Source organism: Equus asinus, chromosome 12, assembly GCF_041296235.1.
Source record: "Equus asinus isolate D_3611 breed Donkey chromosome 12, EquAss-T2T_v2, whole genome shotgun sequence".
NCBI lineage: Eukaryota > Metazoa > Chordata > Mammalia > Perissodactyla > Equidae > Equus > Equus asinus.
Genome location: NC_091801.1, coordinates 54,931,741 through 54,958,396, shown reverse-complemented (window position 1 = coordinate 54,958,396; position 26,656 = coordinate 54,931,741). Strand labels below are relative to the sequence as shown.

The 26,656-nt window shown below is 36.5% G+C and overlaps 1 protein-coding gene across 2 annotated transcripts in view; it reads left to right on the top strand.

Moving 5' to 3' along the window:
• Positions 1-26,656, top strand: part of RSPO2 (R-spondin 2) — a 147,348-nt gene that overhangs the window by 94,505 nt on the left and 26,187 nt on the right. For both annotated transcript variants that reach the window (XM_044781135.2, XM_044781136.2), the window contains exons 3-4: positions 457-600; positions 2,657-2,845. In XM_044781135.2, coding sequence (XP_044637070.1) covers positions 457-600; positions 2,657-2,845 — 333 coding nt within the window. The remainder of the gene's footprint in view (positions 1-456; positions 601-2,656; positions 2,846-26,656) is intronic.

The window sequence follows — 26,656 nt, the reverse complement described above, 5'->3', positions numbered from 1 at the left end:
TTGGCTAGTATTAAACAGAATTTTATTTTTCTGTCCTGAAGCAGAAGACACTGGTTGGAGTATTCCCATTGTGTTTATCATTGTAAGTCTTTTGAAGGGCAGAACAGACTTCAGTCCCAGCAGCGATGTAATTTGTAGTGGGGATATTTTCTTTTTCTTTTTAATTCTTTGTTTTAATTCCATTTGGAGTTGCAAAAATTTCGGAAGGGTCTCAAGCTGCCCAGGGCCTTGGGCTGCAATTTTTTTCTTAGCCTATTGATGTGGTGAGCTGTTGGAAGCAGTAGGAGTTATTTAGAATGAGATGGCTAATATTAGGAAACAAATGAGTTGACCACATATTTCTCTGACCACTTGAATTTCGATTGAACTAACCAGTGAGTTTGTGAAAGTTTTATTTGCAAAACAAGTAAGCTGCTTTGACTGAAATTTTCTTTTTCTCTTTAAAATTGTTTTTAGGATGCAGAATAGAAAACTGTGATTCTTGCTTTAGCAAAGACTTTTGTACCAAGTGCAAAGTAGGCTTTTATTTGCATAGAGGCCGTTGCTTTGATGAATGTCCAGATGGTTTTGCACCATTAGATGAAACCATGGAATGTGTGGGTGAGTAGTTTTTCATGTAACTTTCAAACTTCAACTTTTTTTTTGAACTTTCACCTGTTTTTTGAAAACATGCTGGATATATTCAACCTAAAAACAAATTGGTTCTCTTGTTGTTAATTAGAACTGAAAATTATTTAAGTTCTTTGCTGACTTTCTGAATTCTTAGGCATCATGATGTTGAGTAGTCTCATTACATTGTGCTACAAAATTTCCTAGTCGTACGTTTGCTAGGTGAAACTTTTTAGATGGTGATGATGATGTTTCTGTTATCCGTGTAATACATCCATTTCTAAATTATCTTAAATTATTAGTTACTGTTAGAGAAAAACATTTTTGTTGAGGAAAAAAATTTTCAGTTGGTACCATGTGGTTAACTATCTTATCACTTTTGTTATGTATATTAATTATAGAGATTCTTGCTTAGTCATTTGTTTTAAAAAAATCAATTGGAAAGAAATTTTTTGTGCCAAACATATCTTATTGATGATTGGCTGAATGTTGCAAAGTGCTTTAAAACAATTTTACTTTTATTAAATTTAGATATCTAGAATGCATGATTTAACATATACATATTTACTGTTTGTGAATAATAATTAGGAGTGCATATTTTATAAATTTTACATTTTTTGAGTGTTTGAAAAACACTTTGGTATTTTTATACCACTGATGAAAAGGTAGAGATGTCAGGACTTACATTTTGACGAATGTCTGAATTAATCTTAGGTGTAATGGCATCTTCACTGCTCCCACCCCGATCCCTGAATTGCATTTGACATGTTATACATCTGATATGATGTACAACAGAGCTATGTATTATAAATGAAACTTTCTATCTCCTTAAAATGGAGATTTAAAAGAAAATTGAACTTTTTTCCTGCAGAAATATTGCTGAAGTAATTATATATTTGAAAGCTTGCAGAGAACACATTTAATTCAGAGGTTTTTGAAGAAATGTGTACTTATGCTCCTATTTACATGTGAGTTAATACTTTCATGCAGGTGACATTATTAAAAAAAATAAGAAAGTCACTGGAAGATCATATTCAGAATGTTGAATTTGCTTTTGAGAGGCAGAACCCACACCCATTACAAATGTTCAGTGGAAGCACTTATGAAACCCTTAAATATAAACAAATTACAAATAGAGTTCTATGCATTCCCCTTAATAAAAATCTTAAATAGCTATGAAAAATCTAAGAGTAACCATGAAGCCTGCAGAGATCTGGAATGCTAAAATATTGATTGTGTGTGCACTCTGGGCCTGGGTCCTCATCTGCTAGTGTGAAGGGGCTTTTTAATGGTGAATTTGATGAAGATGTTTAGCTTTGCATATTTTTATTCTTTTATTCCCTCCATGCTGCACCCACCCCCCACAAGGGGGTTGAAGGGTAGCCTACTTTTCCATTATATGAACTTACAAAAGGGAATGCTAAAAGTCTTTATAAATCTAGGAAAAACACCCATTTTCAAATACCTGACCAGTTTGTTTACTTTTCAAACTATGATAATGTATAGCACCAATTTAGGGAATAAGAAATACTGTGGTTTCCTATTGAAAGAATTGAGATAATCAGAAAACGGGGAACAAACTCCCTATCCTGTTCACGAAGTACTTACTTCCAGAATAAAACTAACACACTCGTGAATTTCAGTGGGGGCATTCAGAATTAACCTGTAAAATTTTGTCTTCTGTCATGGTATGAAAATAATCTTCTACCATAGGTTTTAGCTGTTGAATCTTTAAAGGTTATGTATTTCAGTGTCTTTAGAATGGACCAGTAACATCCCTTCAAAAAATGAACTAAGACAAATAGAAAGTAATAGTTTTTAAATTACTTACTTGACAATTGTTTGTTGTAGATGGAAGTAACCCTATGGCCCAAAGAATTAAAGTTCCTGAAAGGCAAATATAGGTCTTTGTGGGCTGTACAACTTAATTTTTGGTGTCTGAAGGTAAGGGGAGTGGAGAAACACTGCTGTATAAATTGGATGACAGTGGAGCAAGTGGATGCCAAATTGTTATCTGTGTTTGTATTTTTTTGTTTATCTTTGTTAGAAGGATGTGAAGTTGGTCATTGGAGTGAATGGGGAACTTGTAGCAGAAATAATCGCACATGTGGATTTAAATGGGGTCTGGAAACCAGAACACGGCAAATAGTTAAAAAGCCTGCAAAAGACACGATACCATGTCCAACCATCGCTGAGTCCAGAAGATGTAAGATGGCCATGAGGCATTGTCCAGGAGGTGAGTTTGAATAATCACTATCGTGGGCTGGGTGTTGTCTGAATTCTGCTCCTCCTAAACCAACTTCCCTCCCAATAGGGAGTATGTATCCACAAAGGAAACTTGATAATAACATTGGTGAGAGAGTAAAGTTCCACATTGTACTTACTTAGGGATGAATGCTTAAATTGTGAAGAATGTAAAGTGAATGTTTCATTTACTTTCATGATACCTTGAAAATAATTTAGAAGAGTACATTACAAAATGAGCTTTCTAAAATGAGATTTCTAAACGCATTGTGTGTGTGCCGGATTTTTTTTTTTTTTGCTAATGTACTATAAAAGCAGTTCTTGTGAAATCAGGCCTTTGCAGATGTTGCTCTGAGGGAAGCGCCAACTTTCAGTTGAGAAGAGTTTAGATTAGAAAGGTTTATGGAATCTGTAAAATCATCTGTATCGTTACTAGTTGAAGATGACAACTTAAAATAAACTTGCCCAAACACTGGGAAGAATAAATGTTGTCTTAATGTTACCACAATTACCCGGTTCTCTTTGTTTTGATAATAATTTGTAGAAAACAGCTACTGGTATGTGTGTGTTTATTCATGTCTTTGTAGTAATTGTGCTGATTTGCAGTAATTATTCTGTAATAACAGGATTAGGCCCATTTACAAATTAGGAGAAGCGTACATAGCTCAGGTGCTGGTTAAGGCTGAGTCAGTATGTCGAAATGCACTGCTTAGCACTGTCACTGTGGTTCTTAAAGCATAATCGCTTGTTACCATTTATTTTATCACTAGCGGATGCTAAATTGCCAGAGATGAAGTTGGGATTTATCTAGCGCACCAAATAGAAAAGCGAAAGAGAAAGTTGCGTGTGGAAAATTGCCCTATGAAATAATCAACACTTTTGTTTGCCTCATTCTTGCTGTTGGTGCATAGCTTTCCAGCTTTGTGGCTAGAGCCCAGAAAGACAATATATATCTGCTTAAAATGGGTTTATATCTGTATTATGCTGCCTCATAGAGAATGTCTGTGATGCGTGGAAGAAGACAAAACTTTTAAGACTTGAAGACTCCAGTCAGCCTTTGAGAACTATTAGATCCAGATTCAGATGCTACTATTAGGAAGGCAGCTTTTCCTCTTGAATTAGTTTTGCTTTTTTTTTTTGCTGGGTCTTTGAAACAAAGTTTTTTTGGGTCTGCTTTTCACTAACAAGGATGGTTTTGTTCAGTTAAACTGGGTATTTTTCAGTCAAAATATAAGAAAATATTTTCTTACAAAACTAATAAGCCACTTCTTGGATAGCTGAGAGCATTTAACCTGCAACCTTGTGCCTAAAAACAAACCTGATGTATTCAGGTAATGGAAATAAAGACTTTCTTTGTTGTATATTGTTTATATAACTACCTCCCCCCCCATTCCTCTTCCAGCAACGCGGTCCTCCAATTGTGGTTTACGTTAATAGCAAAAATTAACCTGAAAATGCTCCTATAACAAACACGCTTATGTGTAACAAGAGCTAGCACATTTCCCTCCCCTTTGAAACTATTTTGACCTAGCTCCAGTCTTGCTTGGGAATTTTGTAGATAAGATTGTTACCCTATAATGTTTATTGAATTTTAATTTTTTATGCTTCCAACAACAGTATACTGTCTTAATAGAATACAACCTGACACTGTCAGCAATTTAAATTACGTCAGAACAAATGCTTATGTAGCAGGGGCTAATATTCTGTTTTTCACGAGTGAACCAGTAATGAACTCTGATTTAGTTCATATTTAGGTTTTACTGAGTATTATTTATTAGGAGAGACCAGCTATCACTCTAATCCCTGTATCTACATTTTCAATTGAATAAATTCAATTTTTATATAATCTTTAAAGTTATATAAAAAGTTAGTTTAAAAAATTACTAGGTTTAAAAGCTATGTTGGAATTTGTTTTATTTTATGTGTTAAGAAAACAGAATTGAAATAGAATTGTTGATAGAAATGCAAAATTACTCTGCAATAAAATAACTTCTATTTACAAACATAAGAAATGAAAACTAGGAAATTAATTTTGGAACTTGAGGACCAATTTGCAAAAATTGGCATAACTTCCAGTGGAGTATCCCACCTTGCCTCAGGTAAGAGAGGGAAAGTTTCCTTTCTTCCATAGGTCACGGCGATTAATGGAAGAATGGAGAAGAAAACCACTTTATCCTATTTTACATCTTGACTTGATTTCAGTGATCTGCTTTGACAAACCATGCAAAAATGTAAGTCGTAATCAGGTTGGGAATATAGGCATTTTCCAGATCTTTTCAACATGTGTATGGATTTTTCTCCCGTTGCAGCCAGTCTTAACCTGATTGCACACAAACGCAGCCGTAACCTCCTTCACACTAAAGCACTGGCACATTACGATCAGCTGCTTTCCATTACGGGAAAGCGTAAGTTAGAGGTCAGTGAAATGGAATAGTCACTAAGTGTAGAAGATATTACACTGAAAACTATTAATAATGAGAAAATAAATGACTGAGATTTAAGAAAAAAAGCACATCAGTGTAATGCTTTAGCCTATTTTCTCCTTAATTATCATATACTTATTTGCTTTTTAAAAGTGAAAGAATATCTGGAAATAACTCAAGTTGTGGGTTGATTTACACTTGAAGTTACTCCGTGTTCATTCCTAAACTTTTCTTTTTGATTAGATTCCCGGTGACATAACCTGTAGAGTTTCTTGGGCTTTTTTGATTCGGAGTCTTCAGGATTCTGGTCTGGTGGTCAGGAGATCGGGTCTCTGCGCCCTGTCAACTCATTAATTCTGTGACCCTTGGCAAGTCACTTAACCTCTCTTGGCCTCTATTTTCTCATTTGTAAATTGAGGGTATTGGGGTAGGTCATCTCTGAAATCCAGTCCAGTTCTAAAATCTGATGATTCTAAGACTGATTGCTAAAAGATATGGGCAAGTTCTGTGGTTGTCATGTGAAGGGTAAGGAAGAAACTTGTTAAGCCCAAGAGTGTTGCTTCACAACGAAAGAATTGAACACTTTTCTAATAGCTGAGCTGTGCATTTGCCAAGTCTGTCACTTCTGGCAACTTTCACCCTCGTCCTCCCTATCTCCTCTCTCCCCTCCTCCCACTCCCTTACAACCCTCAAAGACTAAGCAAGACTCTCTTTAAATCTGTATATGACTTGTGATTTTTAGTTACCAAGACAGCAGGAGGATGGCGAAAGAGAAGAGAGAATCATAAAAGACCGTGGGGAAAAAAAAGAAAGATGGATGAGTGAGAGAAAAAAAAAATTGAACGAGTGGAGAAAACAAGGGGAAAAAAGAATGGACTACTTAAAAATAGACTGTACTTATTGCAGATATCACTTCCCTTTGTTCCCATCTTGAGCATGCTAATTAGTAGAGTTCATCCTGTTGGAGAAAATTTATTAATATACAACATGCAGCTTTAAATGGAAGGAATTTCAAGTCTGGACCATGTTGTACATTAGGCAATGTATGAATAGAAAAATATAAGCATGCTGTGATCATATTTAAACGACAAATGGAAGAACAAAATCATGGTTTCAGAGGCACAAAGTTGGATGATGTTTATGTACAGAGGAAAATGTCATTTGGAGGTGGCTGTAATCTTCTCTTTCATGGGATTGGCCAACATAACCTCAACCTGAAATATTCTGTCCCATCTGTATGAGATTCCTCATTATTTTGTAAAGTCCTATGACAACTTATTTTAATTGATTAATCAGATATTTATTGAGCACCACTATGTACCAATCATTGGTTTAGGCATGATAATGCTCAGAGAGTCCTTACAGAGCTTTTCCTAGTGGGGATATGGCAATAAAGAAATAGGTGGGTGAATGCGTAATTTCATGTGGAGATGGGGCTGCAAAGAAAAATAAAGCAGGAGAAGGAGCTGGTGAAAGATTGGATCAGGAGTGTACTATTTCCTGTAGGGTTCAGGGAAATTGAGAGAGTAACATTTGATGAGAAATCTGAGTGAAGATCTTTTGAAGACCTAAGGGAAAATTTTTTGGCTTTTGACTTAATGGCTATGTTTAATAATATCCTTGATTCTTTCACTGTTTATTAGGGAAGAGGAAGGAACTGAGATCCAGGGAGGCTCTGGCTGGTCCAAGGTGATACATAGCATGTTTCTAGTGGCAGAGCCAAGACAGGACCAATGTCTTGCTGCCTTGGAAACCCAAGTTTTTCTAGGCCTTTTCCTTGTTCCTTGTAATAAAAATCGAAGATAAAGCCATGGTTGTCCAACATCGAAGTAGCCAACTTGAAACTATTTCTCTGTTTACCCAATGCATCATTTTACTTTTGCTCTACAAATGCTTTTTAAAAACGTGACACCCTGCCATCACCACCCGTTCCCAACATCTTCCAGCTTTAAATAGCTAGTGAAACATACCACAGAGGTCTTTCATAAATGCCAAAGTGTTGAGCCGCTGGCTTTGCTTTGATTCAGCTGCCCCTACAAAGACCTGTTCTTTAGTTTTACTGTCATTGGTCCTTAGTTTGTTGGGGGGAAAAATGTGGGACCTCAAGAATGTTCTCTTCATTCTTAATCTTTCAAAGTCGCCCTCCGGTTGAGGCAGCCTGTGTTGAGCCACATCCAGCACTTCTCTGTCCCCTTGCTCCCTGGCCTGCAAAGAAGCACTGGGGTCTGAATCCCACCCCCACATCTAGTGGCTCTGTGTCCAGTATGGCTTTTTTCTTTCTGATACATTTAAACAATCAGACTGTTAAAGTAATTTAGGCAATGTTTTGATATATGCTAAGATAGCTTTCTGTGTTTCCTGCTCGTGGCTGCCTTAACTTACCATACCTCAGTTATTAGTAACAATATGGTGCAATTCTTGAAGCCCTAGTTGTATTTGCTTAGGACTCTGCTAAAATCTAAATATGGAATCGACTACTGCGTACTATTTCAATTTGAAATAACTTACTCCTCTAAAAGACATTACTTGACGATTATCTCCTTTTTTTTTTTAAAGTGACTTTTAACTTGGTAGGAAATAAAAGAAAATATTATTTAGCAACTTAGAACCTGAGTCTCTGTAAACATCTTTTTAAAAGGCAATAGTAATAAAATCTCTCTAATCTTTGTTTTCTGTATATAAACTGACAGCAACATGTGGACTAGGTATTAGAAAATATGACTAAAGATGGTTGTAGATTGTGATGGATTAAATTGAGAGCAGGAAATAAGCACATTTTCAGTAGGACAGGGTCAAAAAAATATGCTTTAGACATGTGTTCTTTATTTCTCTACATTTTGTTTACATTTGAGTTGCAATTTATGTGGTCTGTTTTATACATGCCAACCTCAAGGGTAGTTTGGAAGAGAGAGGAAACCTATTTTCTTTTGAAACTTTCAGAATTGTCAGGAATGTAGGTATTGAAATTTTTGTATGAAGAAGAGAGCATCGAAAAAGGAATTCTTGTTGCTCCTCTGTTTGCTGTGCTGAATACCTTATTATATTTCTTTTAAAATCAGTGATTTGTGTTAGTTGCTTTAAGCAAATTGTACTATTTCCCAGGTATTCTGGAGACATGGCAGCTAATTATATTTATTTTATAGTGATTGTAAACTGGCATAATCACACATAAGCAGCCACATTTTAAATATTAATATTTAATTATCATATAAAACTGATGTTTAACAAATATCCACCTGCCCCAAACAATTCTTTCAGGAGCTAGAATGTCCGAAATTCCTCCTTCAGTGATCTTAGCAGTGTCTTGGAAATATCCCCACTATCATTGTACCCCGCGCTACTTTATTCTTCTACTGGTTTTCTGGAAAGTATGTAAGGGGGTAAACACTGGCACCTGTTGGTGGTAGGCTTTTTTGGTTTTGGATTTTAAGCAATGATTTCTTTGAGGGTTGCTAATTCTCACATTTCAGAGGATAAGGGTCTGAGGAAATGGAGGAGCAGAAAACTGGGCTGCAATGTGGCGTGCATGGGAGATCATGAAAAGTTCAGAGACGGCAAAAAAAAGCACAGTCTCAGACTTAGACAAAGAAATCTAAGGGCGTGCAAAACGCCCATTAAACAGAGGCTGAGGGAGGAGATGGAAGACAACCTCTTCTCCCAGTTTCATTTTGAGCCTGTCCTGGTGCCAGCCTTGCTTGTCAAAAGGGCCAGGGAGCCAGCAAGTGAAAGAAGCCACACCTTTGTGCCACTCTCTACAGCTTCCCATCTGGAATCTCTACTAGCCCCATTTAATTATAGTCTGGAGCAACATGTTCTAGTCTCTTTTATGGGTTCTTGTAAAAAAGGATTTCTCAACTACATATGCCTTCGAAGGCCCGATGTTCTATGTGTAACAAGGCAAGGACAGGAAAATTCCAAAGGGGCCTTTCTTTTATGAATTTTACACAGCAGTAAGCTACTCTGATCTTAATGTAAAATATATAAAACAATTTTTACAACACTCTAAAATAAAAACAACTTTAATAGGACACATATGGTGTCAGTGGTAGAGTTTTTTTTTCTCTTCTTACAGGGGACTTCTTTTTCCTTATAAGATAAGAGAGTCTCAAGTATAAATCCCCTAATGGTTTCTTAGAACAACTTATTTTCCTCATCAGACACCTCTCTGGGATCTTTCAATGGTGTTGATAAAAAGAGCACAGGAGGTTTGCTCATTGAGATTTCCTGTAAATACTTCTCCGGCTACTGGATTGACCTAGAGTTGTACTTGTGGATATCCTCCAGGATCAGGGGGCAGAAAGAAAACATTTTAATGGAAATAATGAAAGAGTTTTACTAAAATCCCAGCATGATTCATGTCATCATACGGAAGTGGTTAAGAAGATAAAATTACATTGTGCAACAGAGAGGCAAAAAGCTTCAGGTGTCAAATGTTATAACAATTTAAACTAAAAATGTGAACGCAGTAGGGGCCAGCCCAGTGGCATAGTGGTGAAGTTCGCAGGCTCCACTTTGGTAGCCTGAGGTTCGCTGGTTTTGGTGCTAAGCCCAGAGCTACACATCACTCATTAAGCCATGCTGTGGTGGTGTCCCACATACGAAATAGAGGAAGATTTGCATGGATGTTAGCTCAGCGACAATCTTCCTCAAGCAAAAAAAAAAAAAAAAAAAGACAGTATATTTTGCTTTACAATTGATCTGTGTATACAATACTTGGACTCAATATTTCTATGTGTTGGTATTCTTTTCTTGTATTTGAGGCCTTTGGAAACGAGGAGTGAAATATTGGAATTTGTATAGTCAAAAGACATTTAATAATCGATGCTATGTCCTTATATCTTGCCCATTACTTACAGGTTTTAATGAAAACTTATAATCATATAACGTAAAAAGATATTTGATAACATGCTTAAATAAAACAAAACAAACTTAAAAGATCAGAACTAGGAACAACTTAAATTAGAATAAGAGCTTAGGACTGACAAAGAAAATAGACTATACAAATATGTGTTGGTTAAGCCAAAAATTTGGCCTTGGGTTTCCTACCAGGAAAGGGAAAAAGTGGATATGGTTCTATCTTAATTTAAAATAAATGATTAATTATAAAATACAAGATCAATTTAATAACCGCTTTTGGGTTATTAAAATAATTAAAATAATTTGGGTTATTAAAATAATTAAATTTGGGGGGAAAATCACATATGTATGTGTGTATATACACATAACACATATATACACATCCATATGTACACATGCATGTATATATGAATATGCAGATACATATACACATATATACACAACACACATGTATATGAATACTAATTCCAACTTCAGACACGTTAAAGTGTGTGTATGTGTGTGTGGGAGGGGTGGGACCTACATCATTGAATTGAGGAAATTGCTAATTCTCACAGTGAATATTCTAGTTTCATAAGGAGACAAACACTAAACATATTTCTCAAATGAGAAATCACATCCAGAACAATGAGTAATATGGTGGACAATGTCGTCAACAACATTCTTATCACAAACATGTGTTTCTGGAAGGCAGAAGGCAGCTTGGGAGTGTTTATCCCTCAATGAAAGCTGAAGGCATAATCGTGAAATGTGACCCCATAGAGGTCCAGGCAAAATGGAATCAATACTTTGTGACTTGCCTGTTATATTTGAGTGGAATCATCCAGTAGGTTCTTTCTGTGAGTACTGAAAACATTTAGAACTTCAAGGCATCTGGAGAATCTAGATAATGTGTATTTGTATTGAGGGTCAGTTGCCCTTTGAACTTGTCAAAAAGCATGATGTCTTTCCTATATAGGAAGAGGTTCTTAAGTAAGATCAGGAGTTGCATGTTTAGATGCAAAATTATTTCTGGTGATTATCTCAAGCCCTATACTAATATTTTAAATAATCTTGTGATTTTAGTTTCTTTTCCAAGGCTGGCCTTCGATTATTTTAATCTGTCAAAACTATTTGATATGATAAAACCACATGGATTTTGAGGAAATGCTTACTGAGTTAAATTGACTTTATTAAAATACATTGTAAGATGCCTTCTAATTCCTCTTTTGAACCTACTACCCCAATATAATTCAGGTAGTAAGTACTGGAGCTGAGTTTCCAATGCAGTCCATGATTTTCCCATTGCCATGTCTGCAGGTTCATCAAATAAATTATTTAAAATGATTAATACCTGTGTTTTAAAGAAATGGGCACATTGGGAACAAGGAGTGATACAAACAAATGAGTTTATAGTCTAGTTAGGGAAGAAGAAAACACACTTTACAAAATAACAGAGGTAGCAAAGTTGAAATTGTAAATGTAAGTATTGTCACAGGCTCTGATATTATAGGAAAAAGTATCATTTTTAGCAGTCGTGGCCAGGGAATACTTTCTGAAGAGCAAAACTTAAATTATGTTAGGAGGGGTGAGTGGACAACATGTTTAAAAAGGGAGATCATTTTAGACAGAGAGACACTGTGAGGAAAGATGTAGACACTGAAGCGTGCCTCTTGTGTCCAAGGGAGGGTAAGCAGAAAAGCCTGGCTAGAGCTCAGAGTTTGTGAATAGCAGTGACAGAAGCTCACAGCAAAAATATAAGTCACATACTGATTGTGGAGTGCTTCTATAGAGAGGACAGGATTATGCATTTGCCTTGTACAAAGTGGAGCCAGAGGGGACTTTTGAGCATGGAGGTACATTAGTAAGATGCTAACTGAAGATGGAAGTGACTGAAGTTGTGTTGTTAAGGTGTAAATAAGAAGATAAACTGCACATCCCAGATTTGGGGCAGAGTATTAAGCAAAGTCTGAGTTTGGGAGATTTATCAGAGAATACTTATGGGTTCTCATGTTTATGTATTTTTCTGTTATGATTGCTTTTCTAAAGAGTGCAGAATTTTACCTTCACTTCCTCCACTGTGACCCTTGTCTTTTTCTGCCCACTTTTTAAGCCAAGCCATTCTCCAGTTTGTATTAATGAAGTTTATTTTTTTTAAATCTAGGCACATTTTGCATTCACCCTAATTGAGCTATTTTTGCTTTCTAACTGCTACTTCCATGTGCCATTTACCAAGACATTTGGATGTGTTATTCCCTATTTCCTAGCTTATGATGTTAACCTTCTAATGGGTTTCCCTTAGGCCAGCTGGAATACTCTGAAAATTTAAAGTAAACAAATTAAATATTATTCAGATTATTCAGAACATGAAAATGTTCCTACAAGGTCCAATTTCAATTGTATAACCTAAGGTGGTTTTATCTATCATGTTGTTTACTAGCAGCTGCCTGGAACATTGGGTTGAGAAGGATTTTGTGTTAAATGCTGGGTTCAGAAGAAAACTGTATAGTTATCAGTTTGTGGTGTTTGTGGCATGGGGTGGAAAGGAATGTATCATATATTTGCTCCCCCTAATTCTAATCCTTTAACCCATTCTCTTCATGACTCTTCTCCTGCCTTCCCTCCAACTCCCTGCCACACTTGGATGTCTTTGACAAATAGTCATCTAAGCTTCTGTTTTATTCCTTCAGCTATGGTGATTGCATATTGGGAAAATACAGTATGGAAAAATAGTGGAACAAGTTGTAAATTTGATACATGCTTGTCTTGGTCAATTACTGGTTGAATGACATTGGTCAAATTACTTAATTTCCCAAAGCTTAGCCATGTACGAAACGGGGATAATATGTCACAGGATTGTTGTGAGGAGTAAATGAGCATATGTGCAAATAGGTGAGTTTTTATTATTCTGTTACATTTTGTTGTAATTCTGTTGTTAATTCTACTGTTTTCCATTTTTCCCATGGCTGTCTTACTCTTGCCTCTTTGCTCTCTTTTGATTTCCACCTACCTCATGGCTTCAGCGGTCGTTCAGATGTGACTCCTCTTCCATTTGAGCCCTAATCCCACAGATCTGGCCTTCAAGGGGCATCTTCCCTGGATATCCTGCCATCATGTTAAACCAAGCATAGCTGAAACATACCTTGCTGTCCTTTCAAAACTTTATTTCTCCTGGGAATGGCTATCCTCTTTAAAGGCATAATTAGCTCCCAGTGACCCAGGCTCTCAGACCTATCTTTGAATCTCTTCCTCACATTCTGACAAACTAGGACTCAGATCTTTCTCAACCACCTAAAAGTATGCAAACGAGAAGTTTACTTAATCTCTGTAAGCTTCAGTGTCAACATCTGTTTTACAGGGATAAGAACAGATTGCTGTTGATAGGATTGTAAGAAGGATTGTATAATATCATTCATACCTTGCCTTGCACAGAGTCAAAGATCAGAAAATGTGGGTTGTTGTTATTACTTCACTTTTTACATAACCACTCACAAAGTCATCTTTCTCTACTGTCTTGACTTCAGGCATTTTTATTCTCTTTACAGAGAAGATTGCAATAGCCTTTCGTAGGCAGAGGGAATACAGGTTAATTTGCATTCCAGCTAACAGATGTGTCAGCATATTCAAATTTGAACTCTTCACCTCATTTACAGTGTAATCTAGGTGGTAAAATCAAAACACTAAATTCTAAAAATGGCTGGGACAGCTACTGAGTATCCTGATTGGCATAGGGCCCAGTACAGAGTAAGCCTCAAATGTTGAAAGGGATGAAGTCTGCAGGATGATGAGGACAGGTTAATGGTGGCTGAAGAGGTGAGATTTCAGAATACAGACCTGGACTCATGGGAGGAGTTGAATAAGTGAAAATGAGTAGAGGGTGAGGGGAGAAGATTGAAGGAGCGAAAGTGTGAAAAAATAGAATGTGTGAATAGGTTACAATTTATATACACATGGAGAATCTGTTTGAAACAATGCATGTGTCAGGAAGCAAAAGGGGGACAATTGGGGTAAAAGGAGTAGAAATAAGGAGAAAGGAATGAACTCAGCAAATACTTCAGAATCAGTCAGAATTGGTTACCAAATTGAGCCTCATGGATTGACCTGTGCCAGAAAAATTTGAGACTGACTGAAGAATTATCACAGGGACAAGGATGTCTCTGCCTATTTGTGGTAATTCATTTATAAGTCTCAAGCTTGGGTATGTGAATATTCAAAAAGAAGTTAAAGCCTGGGTATAGCCTATGATACATGGATTGTAACAAGTGAACTAGCTACCTGTGTCATAAGAAAGTAGTGAGCCTGAAGTGCAGAATATGGGTCTGGATGTATAACCAATTCAGTAATGTGTATTGCTTCACTATTCCTAAAGACATTTTTGCTATGGAAATTCAATTTCTTAAGCCCATTATATATCAATAATTTAATCTTGAGGAGAGGTGAGGATTTATAGAAGGGATGGAGGCTATAGGCCTGGATTCAGGAGTGGTCAATCTAGGTTCTGTACAGGATATCATGGTACATGGGTTTTCTCATGGCTCTTGGGGAGGCCTGGCAGGTGAGGATCTGACCTCTCACCCTGGTTGCATGAGAGTAGCTTTATTTTTTTTCTCTTTTATATTTTGGGGGTTCTGCATGAGTTTTCCTTTGAAACCTAAGGTGCAGATAAGCTTGGTTCTTGCTTAGATGTCAGACCTAGAGCTCTTTCTCCCATATAGCCTCCTTGTCTTTCAACCCCTAGTGATTCCTGGGAATTCTTCAGAGGTAATGCAAGTAGGATTGTTCATGTTATTGCATATGTATCCTCTATGGTGACTGGCCTTTTATTTTTTCAGTTTTCTCTCAAAATATGGTATGAAACTTAGCATGGACTGAATTCAGTAATGTATCTACCTTTTATACTGGACTCTGCAAGATTCTCTGATAGACCAATAAAAAAATACCCCCTTTAACTAGTTGACAGTTTTTCATTTGCAAATACAAATTATATACGGTTAAATGCAGTGTAAAGTGGACAAGCACATCATGTGCTCCAAACAACTTTATTTCATCTTGTGCTGCCTCTTTAACACTTTATTCAGTAGGTATTATCTTCGCTTGTTCCTAGGAGAAAATTGCTGTTTGGTGATACAGTTCTACAGTCACTTTTAGTGATGGATACAGTCTTAGTCATTCAAATGTCTAATCCAAGGTAATAACCAAAACTAGAAACTTGAATTAGTAATAAGTCTTTGATTATTACCTTGGACTTATAAATAGAAAATGGACTTTGGCTGATGGAAAGTGTCTGTTTTCCGAAATTCCTCTTCCTTGAAAGTTCTAAAGGAAATGAACCTCTGATGAAATGGTAAAAACAACCGAATGCTCATCCGTGGAAGATGTATACTGTGTAGACTCCCATCTCTGTCTCCCTCTCTTCTTCTTTTCATCCGATGTCAAAACTTATAGAAAGAAACCACAAGCCTCTGTCTTGCATGTGTGCAAAGATTTTGTGTAGTAGTCTTGTATTTTCATGTTGAGAGTGGTATTGCTAACTCGAGTAATTTAAAGTAATTTCTGCCTCAAATGTCAAGTGTCTGTTGCATTGCAGATCTTCCTCCATTTGGTATAATTGTCAACTCTAAGCGCACAGATTGACCTAATACAGTCATCAAATATGCTTTGAATTAAGAGCTATTTGGCTACCTTCTGTAGCGCTTTTTGAAGCAGTGTGCTCTGTTTTGCCATTACCAGTTTGCTTCTACTTTATCAGAAACATAAGACCTGTGTATCCCAGGAACCACTATGTAAAATTTTCCACCAGGTGGATGACATGTGAGCATATCTAGTTGCAGAACTATAACGTCGGTAGTAGCCTAATTTGAACCATTCCTTTTATAATAGCTTACATTTATTAAGAACTTGCTTAAAGGAGTTCAAACAAGGGTGGTGACCTCTTAAGCACCCATATTTCAAAATTTTTTTTAACCATACAGCCCTCAAATTGCTCATCTTTTATGTAACTTTTAGTACTTAGGAACAAATGAATGCACAATTAAAGATGATTGAAAATTCAAAGTATGTGGTTATTTACTCCTGTACATTTGTGTGTGTGTTGGGGGGGGGAGAGATGAGAATTAGTGGTTTCAGCACTGCGTTTAGGGAAATGTTCAATGTTGTGCTCGGCATTTTGTTTGACAGTTGTCACATTGTTTTCATTGTCTCTCCACTTTGTTTATTTCCTTGCTTCTTAAGCAGTCTGATGAAATCTCATCAGTCAACTGGGATTGAATTTTGATGAGTGCCAAGTTGCTTTGATGAAATCTAGTGTAATTATCTTAAACTCGACTTTATTTGGCTTTAGTACTGGCATTTTCCATATTGAGAAAATTAGTGCATTTGTCCGCTATTAGAGAGAGAAGCCCAGTAAGAAACAAAGATAGCTCAAATACAAAAAGCAACTACAGTTTAAGTTCATTTTATACCTTTATTTCAAAACTAGCTTGTCCACACATTTAAACTTCTTGTGTGCACGTTTTAGCATCTGTTCCTTTTAATGACAGAAAAATCAGAATTAGCTATTAACTAAAATTACCCTCACCCATGAACTAGAGAAAGAAAATGTATAGTTCCTGTTGACCAGAAAAAAGTTTTGGGTGTTCCTATTATTGGATTTTTCTAAAGGGGGGGGGGTTTAGTATTTTAAATACAAGACATTATTTCATTTTTATCAACAAAGGAAAAAATGAATTTTTAAATTGTACGTCCTAGAGATATTTCAGACTACAAAGCCAGTCCTGTAAAGGAGTCAAAGAATTTTGGAGTCAAAAGACTCCCAAATTTAGATCTCAATTTCTAGTACTTATCATGTAGAGGAAAGTAAACTTGCTGAAATCTTGCATAATTAAATTATGTAGTGATGTTGTATCTCTTCGGAGATTATGATGATACCAGAATTTCAAGAGGTGTGGGTGCCAGATTGTGGTGCTGCAATAGGGTTTTCAGAATGTTCATAGAGTCTGAAATAAGACATTTAGCTGTTCAGCCAGTACAATTTTCCCTCTTAATATAGGAGGCCAGGAACCTTCTGTCCCTAGGGCTTCTAAATCTAATGCATACTGGATCTGGAATTGGAAAAGACATCCTGGTGGGTTTTTTTTTTTCCCAGTAACAATGGGAAGCCAGTCACCCTCCAAAGTTCTTGGGGAGACCGGGTCCTCTGGACACTTAAAGCTTATTCTCTACTTATCTCAGTTTTCTGGTGTGAGTTGATTCCCTAAAATTACTATAGAATTTTGACCACCAAAGGTTGGCACAGAAAATCTTCACTGTAAAACTCACACAAATGGTGGCAGGTAATTGGAGGCAGTTCTATGACCTTGGGAGAAAGTTGTATATGTTACATTTCTTCAAAATCATGTGTTTTTTGTGCCTTTGCATAATCTAATTCAAATATCTTTCCTTTTCCATGTTTTTACCTTGGTCAGTTTTCCATGGGCATAACCTAGCTGATTTTATTAATCATGAACTATAAAGAGTTCACTTCTTACTTTTACTATGTCATTTATAGAGTGTTCAATCAAGGACTACTTGAGAATTATAGCATTACTGGGTTCTGCTAACTGTGACACCAACCAGCTTTATGTGAGACCAGAATGGGATCAGCAAACGGCCGGCTCCTCGCTGGTTAACTTAACCCGTGGTCTGACTGATGCCCATGTCCAAAGGAAATGAACATTTATCAGAGTGGTATCTTATGGTGTTACAAATTTCATTGCACATTATATTTTAAGTAACCTGTGAAATGTCTGGCACAGGCTATCTTAGTGAATTTTTCAGATACAGCCCCAAAACAAAATAAAAAATGGTCCACATTTATTATGTATCATGTTGAAAAATTACCTTCCCATAAATGACTTCAGAATCTACTCTTTGTTATAGTGGTTTTGTTTTGTTTTGTTTTTTTGTGAGGAAGATTCACCTTGAGCTAACATGTTGCCAATAGGCTCCTTTTTACTTGAGGAGGACTAGCCCTGAGCTAACATCTGTGCCAGTCTTCATCTACTTTGTGGGTTGCTGCCACAGCATGGCTGACAAGTGATAGACATCCGCACGTGGGATCCAAACCCACGAACCCAGGCCGCTGAAGTGGAGTGTGTGGAACCCTTAACACTATTCCACCGGGTTGGCCCCAGCGACTTTTTTTTTCGAACTCACTCACTAGGCTGTTGTAGCTGTTATCATTATCATAATCTAAACCAAGACTCTGGTGAGGCTTTTGTATACCACGTTCCTAGACTTTCATGCAGTTTGATTCAGAGTGAGGCTACCACAGAAGAATATCTCTAGATAAAGAGGGTGGGAGAATGACTTCTAATAGCTCTGTTCTCAGCTTTTTTGCATTCTGATTGCAATAGTAGTTATTGCAGAATCTGGATATAATTGCTGTCGTCTTGATATAAGGGTTCCCTGATCCACAGACTTGAAAGAAATTGATAAAATATGCATTTTTTTCTAATAAAATGCATGGCTTTTCATTGTAATAGGTATTTTACAAACCATGAGCTGTGATGTAGAAGTGATTTATGATTTGAAAAATTTAAACACTGCTACAACTGAAATTAAAGCAAGAACCAAATGCTGAAAGCGGGGAACACAGACACCATAGAAAAATGATGCCAATTGCTTGAGAAGCTCGTAAGGGAGGTATATTATGCTTTAAAAAAAAAAAAAAACTATCGGAAGCAAGCTGTGATTGGTGTTTTAATCAACGGCTAAAATAGTTCAGTGTATTTGATTCCTCCTCATTCATCTATTTGTTAAAATATTTCATATTGCTTTTTCTACATAGTGAATTTTCTTTCAAAATTATGCTTGCATTCTTCAGATTGCCAAGCCTTTTAGAATTTATTTTTAAAATTTATTTTAATAAAAATCATACGTATTTAAGACATACAAGTCCTTTCTTCTTTGATATCCTGACTCTACATCGCTTGCTAGGCTCTATTTCTGGAAGGGGTTTGTTGAAGCAGATCCGAAATGGCCTTGGGCCAAGAAGCTATGAGCAAAGCATCTACTGTGCAGACACTGAGAGTTGAAGCTTTTCTAAGAGAAACAGACCATCTGACTTTTTAATTAGAAAACTGCTGAAGTCCACACCTCAGTGTCATCTCCTGGGACTCCTAAACCAGAATCTAGGATATCTTTACTAGTGTTTTTCTTTTTTTAAAAACATGCAATGAAAATGTAGAACCATAGCCAGGGGAGAGATGAAGGGTAAGGGGGTGTGTCTCAAGGGACTGATAACAGGATTAGAACTTTGTAGAAGTCATTTGCATTTCTGGCTAGCATCTGTTATAAAACACACATACTTAACTTGGCTGGAGCCATGAAACCTGATGTTTTACATTTCAAGTTCATTTTAGGCAAAACCCAATACTTTATCTGCTAAGCAGAAATGACCACCTCTATGAAAATTTAAGAACTAGCCCTCGGCGCAGGGAGGAGTAGACTGGCATGAGAGGAAATCCTCTGGGGAAAGCTTTTTCTTTAGCCCATTCAGTGACAAAAGGCAGGACTTTGAAATTGTTTGTAGCTGAAATTGAAGATGATGTTACATATAGCACAATCAAAAGATTCTAGAGCGGCTTACAAGCTGTAAGGTCGAGGAAGCTGTGTTCTATGTTAACCTATAGATCAGTTTGAATCTGTTGGTATTAGAGATTTCCTCGATTCAAAGATGATATATAAGCAATTGTAGTTTTTTAGGAGAGACATTGTTCAGAGAAAAACACTTACCTAAAATAGGCGGTTTTTTTTTTTTTTTTTGTAAAACAGCCACAGAAAAATCATGGATTGATTTTACTACCAAGCTTGTAGCACACACTAGACTTTGAGATTCTAGATAGTTTTTCCCTTGTTATGTTAATAGAATGGGGGCAAAATGCTTGGCAGTTAAGTTACTTGGCATCGTTTACCTCACGTTCCTGTGTCATTAAGCAGGTGCTTCATGGGGATCAGTCACTTGAGGATTACAACGACTTTTTGAAATGTTTACTTGTTTACTTTCAGCAATTCAGGCTGTGCTCTTGCAAATGCTCTCCATTTTGAATGACTGAACAGCAAAACGGAGAGAAAGGCACAATAGAGGCAGCCTTATTGCTAATTTAATTATTTTAAATTGCTGTTTTATATAACTGTCCCATAATAACTTTTTTGTTCTTGAGGAAGATTAGCCCTGAGCTAACATCTGTGGCAATCTTACTCTATTTCATATGTGGGACGCCTGCCACAGCATGGCTTGATAAGTGGTGTGTATGTTCGCCCCCGGAATCGGAACCGGCGAACCCCAGGCTGCTGAAGCGGAACGTGGGAACTTAACCACTACACCACCGGGCCAGCACCCCATAATAACTTTTTAATCATTGTGCCCTTTGGTCGAGTAATTTTTTCAATTTTTCCCCCTACTCTCCCTGCTAAACAGTTTGTGATAGATCAGCTGTACTACCAGGCCATCGAATGTATTCAATTTTGGAAGCAAACACTTCATGGTTGTTTAAAAATCCAGAGTATTCACATGGGGAAAGTGTGGGAGGTTTCAAGTTTCTGAAACATTCTGCAGAAAATGAAGTGATAACTGTTCCTGCTGGTGGCCATATGACTCAATAATAACTGGAAGAAAAACAAATGTTTGTTTAGGCTTGGCCAGAGTTAATAACAAGCAAGAGTTATAATCTCATTTTTGCTCACAAACATGTTTCCTTTCTCCAGGATCCCTTTCCTCATCTTTTGCAGGCACGTTGGGCTTTCCTGAGACTTGGCCTCACTCTTGGAAAGATGTTCAGTTTGTATTTTGTGCTGATTCAAGGCTTTGTTTTGATTCCTCCCACTCATTAAAAATGCAATAACAGCAAAATCTCAGCTCTTTTGTCCCAGCCAGTGTTAACCTGTGCTGTGACAAGATGTGGGCAGCATTTGTGGTAGGCAGGCAGAGGTAGATGCTTAGGTTTTCATTTCAATTCCACGACTTACTGCTCAGTTTCTCAGAATGCTTTACTCAAAGATTGCAGGATACATTTGGCACCAACGTGTGCTAACATGAGCTTCTGTTGTGTTTAAATTCCTTCCCAGCTTGGTTGGCCAGATCTTTATTTTATTTTGGTCCGTAGGCACATCTGTCACCTGTCTCCTTGGAGGTTATTTGCCTCTTGGGAAGGACTCCTTTTTCCTGAACCTATGCTTGGTGTTTAGCTTCCAAATACTTTTCACATTTCTATAGCCACAGTCAGGTGAGCCCCCCAATTTTTAATCCATTTGGTTGATGGGCCGGGGAGTTATGGTCTGTTTTATTGTATTTATTTATTTTCACTAAGTGGGTGGGATATTACAGCTTTAGTAAATGACCTTTTGTCCTGATAGTGTTGTGGGCAGACACACTGTGTATTTTGAAAAGAAAACCTTTCATTTCAATATGTTAAGTAATTCTGCAGGAATTCGTAAATGAAAAGTTTAAGATAATGTATTTTAAGGGGGGGTTCCTAGAGCATTTGCCTAGGAAAATGGTGGGTGGTTGTAAACTGTCACAAGGATGAAATTATTTGACCATTTCTGGGTTAATTTTAATTTCTTCATATTTTCAAGCTCTGAGTTCATAAAGATTTTACTGTAAACAGAGCAAAATATTTGGTTTAATAAGCATGCCAAGAAACGTAGCAAAACTAAAATGTTTATCTGTGGCAATAAAACTTCTGAGTCTATTAAATATTTTGTTTCCTCTAACTTGAAATTTAAACTCTAAAGGACACAATTTTATGTTACAAGAATGTTGTCTGATACAGCACTATGACTCTGCAATTTCATTTCAAGGATCCTATTGTGGACAGGTTCAGGAATTTAAGCAGATATACAAGAAATGTCAGTCTTTATATACTTCATTCATTCATGTTCCCTCTGTATGTGTATGTATGACCAGAACGTATATTTTCTTAACTGGTCTGTTGAAAAGATGGAGAATGAGCTCTCCCTGCAATATGGATCAAATCTGTTTGGTGAAATACCCACTTCCTAACAGGCTTGGTGAGAATAACTTTACAGAAGAGTCATAATGTAGAATTGCAAGTGTAGACATCTAGGGGTAAATAAATTGCCTTTAGTTCCTTGATGACCTGGCTTCTCCAGTTGATGTCAACTTGTTCCAACGTTGATGCCCTCACAAACTGAGACTCCACTGCTGATCACCTGCTCCATCTGTTTCTATTTTTTTCAGCCCTCAAATGATGGGAGGCAGAATAGCAAAGGAGTAAAGGGAACAAAGGCTTTGCAATTGGACAGTTCTGAGATTGTCTCCCCAGGGCTGCCACTCATTAACTATTTGACCTTGGGCACATCTCTGATACTGTTTTCTGTAAAGTGGGGACAGAGAATGGCATCTACTTTTCAAGCTTCTGAGGCTTCAAGGAGAATGTGGTGTCTGCACATAACTAACATTTCCTGGGTGCTTATGGCTATTTATATTAGTGTCAGTGTGCTAACTCCTTCAGCTGACCCTGGGTGGCTTGCCTAGGACGTTAGAGCTCTTCAGGTTCCAGAAAGTAGTAGTATTGTTCCAGATTCCTAGTTCCTTCTGTTAGACACATAAACCTAGGTCCTTTATTTATGAGGTATGAAGGGCACCGTCCTGCCATTCAATAGAGGACACTGTTCTGCCATTCAATAGAGCACTATTTTTGGACCCTGGTACATCAGTCCCATGCCTTTTGTATCTTCTGATTTTTCACACCTGCTTGGGTTACTGACACACTTGCTTGGGCACTTTTCTCTAATTTCCATATCTGGCTACCTGGTGATGGTTTCCCCAAATTTTGACAATCCTCCCAGGGGGATAAGAACTTTTCACAAATCTAGGACCCAGTAGGAAGCTATGAGATTGCAAAACTCAAAGGTGGATATTTAGATTACATCCATTTTAAGCCTTATCTCATAATGGGTATCTTGTGTATTATTAGTATATGTTTTCTGGGAAAAGTTTTGAAATTATTAGCTTAAAGATTTATGGTAGTATATAATAATTTTGTGTATTTGGACCTTTCTTATATATATTCAAGTCTGAGTATTGTATAAAATATGTATTGTATACATAATCCTTTTATATATAGTATATATTATTTGTATGTTGTATATATATTTTCTAGAAATGAGAAGATACTTTGCATGTAATAAGCCTATGATCTTTTTTACAATACCTAAATTATAAAGTTGAGCACTTAAGAGTTTCCTGCATTTGAGAGTTGTTTCCTTTTGTCAGTATGGTTACTGAACAAAAAAAAGATGAGGATGGAAAAATCAATAGCATTCCTACTCATAAGTATCAGCCAGTTAAAAAAATGTAATAAATTTATTTGAATGGAAAAATAAACTGGAAGTCATCAAGATATTAATAGTGGTTGTTTCTTGGTAGTGGTATTATGGTTTATGATGGGAAGGATTGTCACACCCACTACTCAGTCTTCAGTGTTTAATGGTTCCTTGCATCCAATTGTATAGTCAGTAAATATCTAAATGAATGTGGATGTGTAAAATTGTTCTTCCTTTATACATTTCTCAATTTTAAAATTTTGTACAATTAACATTGTCTTAGTATAATAATCAGGAAAAACAACCTGAAGTTATTTTGTAAGAAAATATTTTTGCGTTTATCGTTGTGAATATGATATTCTGGAGTTTGGATTATTTTCTTAGAATAGATGGAGCAGTCAAATTACTGTAAAAAGAATATGATTTATTTTTTGCCAACATTCACATTGCCAAACGGCTTTCCAAAGGACTTGTCTATATTATTGTGCTACCACCAAGTGTGAGTAGCAACCTTAATGCACCTTGCCAGAACCATGTTTTATATTTTAAAATACTTCGTCTGTTTTCAATTATATTTATTTATTAATGAGGGGGATCCCTCTTCCATTTCTTTGTTTACCAGTTGCATTCCCTTTTTTGTGAATTGTCTTTGGAAACTTAGCCCATGATAGGCAAAGAGCATGTGCATTCCTTAGAAGCTTAGAAAAAAGGAATATAAAAAATTATGTGGTAATCTTATTTTTTAAGATGAGGGTCCAAGACTTCCACAATGGCAGAGAGTTTTGAAATTATCACAGTTGGATACTTATGACTAGATTGTTAGGTCCAAGTACAAGGTCATTAATTTTTAGATGGAATGAAATGAGTACAAAGTTGTACTAAAAACGCTGAATTTATAATCTGTCATGTTGTACAATGATAGTTTTAGCTTCTGTTCTAAGCATTCTAAGTTTTGAGTGGTGCTGGCTAAGACAAATAGAATTAAGGGCATGTTAGCTTCTTTTTGAAAAATTGTTTTGTGAAAATGAATTTTAAAATATTCCTTTGAGGAAAAACTTTGCATATGTGCTCCCTCAGAAATTCGCTCATGGGTTTCAACATTTTTAAGATTTGTTAAGGTGGTGGTACTCAAAACATTTTTTGACGTAAATATCTGTTTTTCATGAGTGATAAATTTGGGACCAGCATTTTTATGAGCATAGAAGTAAATGAAAGAGAATGGATAATTTAAATACATGTATATTTCATATGAGTATATTTGCAACCTCTCTGGCCAATTTCTTTTCAACAGTTGACTATTTTGTGTGAGCTTACATTTTCTTTTATAGCAGGCTCAACATGTGCATGGACTAGGTTATAATACTGGAAAAATTATGCCATATGATTTTTCATATTGATAGTGATATGGTTCATTTAAACTCAGCATCAGATCAGAGAGGTGTATGTATACACAGGTGAAGACACCATTAGGCAGTGTTTATGAGGAGGTTGCATCATGGCTATTAGTCTTTCTATGATTGAACAACATACACAGGCTCAGGAAGATAAGCTGGAACTTAGCCTCCTTATCTAGTCTCAAATCCTCCAAACCTGATTCAGTCTAAGGTTGAGGAAATCACAGACCATATGGACAGATGTCCTCGTAATCTTGGCTAAGTCCTCAGCCCAGCTTTTGAGGATGCTGTTACCCATCTCTCTCTTAGCTCTCTAGCATTCAGCACAGTTACTCCTAACCTTGACTGTTCTTCTCAAAAGACCATGTTGTCTTCTCCTTATGGCAGACAATTGAAGTAAACTGCCTCACCTTTCTTCCTGTTTGTCTATCTTCAAACACTGTACCTACTCTACTTGTACTTTTTCATGGAAGAGACAAACCTTTTTCTTTCAAGGCTACCCCGGTATTCCTGACTTTTATCCCTTCTCCAGGAGGCCCTTATTTATTCTATTTTCCTTTTCTCTACCAGCTCTTTCTCAGTGCCTTCTTAGCCTATCCCCTGACCTTCACATTTCCACCTGATTACCCGACATGTACTTCAAATTAAAAATGTCTAAAGTGACTTCTAATTCTCCTTTCAGACAAGCTCTTCCACCTACTATGCCCTATTTTAGAGGCTGGCATCGCCTCCCTACTCACTGCAGCCACAACCAGAAATCATCCAAAACTCCTCGATTATCCTCATTGCCCATATCCATTTGGTCACTGATTCCACTTGATCCTGCCACCTTAACAACTTGTCTGCTCCCTCTCTTTACTCAGTCCTACTTTTTCTTCTCTTTGACCACTTTTACTATTTTAGTGGTCTCTTGACTGGAGTTTTTCTTTTTCAGGACCAACTCTAGAAGGGTATCTGGTATATAACACTAGAATCGTTTGTTTCATCTAGATATTACCTTGAAACAAACAATATGCACCTTTGTTAAATGTTACTGAAATTTCTAGGTTAACTGTTATTTAGTGATATAGCCCTTTTTAAAAAATATATATATATGTTGCATTTATTCTATTAGTGTGGTCACCTCATTTCAAATTTTCAGCCAACCACTTACTTCATGTTAGTTGTTAGTTTTGTGTAACTGGACTTCTGAAAATTTTGTTCTATTTTACTTTTCTATTTTTAGTACAATAATTGTTTCTGTGACTTGTTACAAACAAACGATTCAGTTAATTTTGTGAGGGCCAAGCATCCAAACATAAAGTAAAGCAGAGTGATAACATTCATGTATTTTGACAGCATTTAAAGGGAAAATAAAGGAGGCTTGTGTCAAAAGTGTACTGCAGATCTCAAATTACCAAGGGCATTACTGGACTTTGGCTATCTTGGAGCCATAAGTACTGCAAAGCTATGATTTGGAGGATATGTGAAGAATAAAGACCTACATTATATTAACATTTCTTTTTACTATAAAGGAAATAGCATTAATTTAAAGAGAGTTGGTCTACACAAAGTAACTCTTGTCCATTGTTGGTTTCAGTTTTTAATGCAAGATTAATAAGAATTATTAAGTAGTTTAAACCTTAAATTTGTGTCTTATAATTAGCTTAATTTCATGTCACAGGTTTTTATGGGAGCCATCTAAACATTTTTATTCACTGGCAAAGTGCTATTATGTTTCCAGCCCAGGTAGAGGAATGTTGGATTTTATGTATATCCTGAAACAAATTAGCACATTTTGGTTAAAACAGCTTCCTAAATGATGAGAAACAAATTGGATTA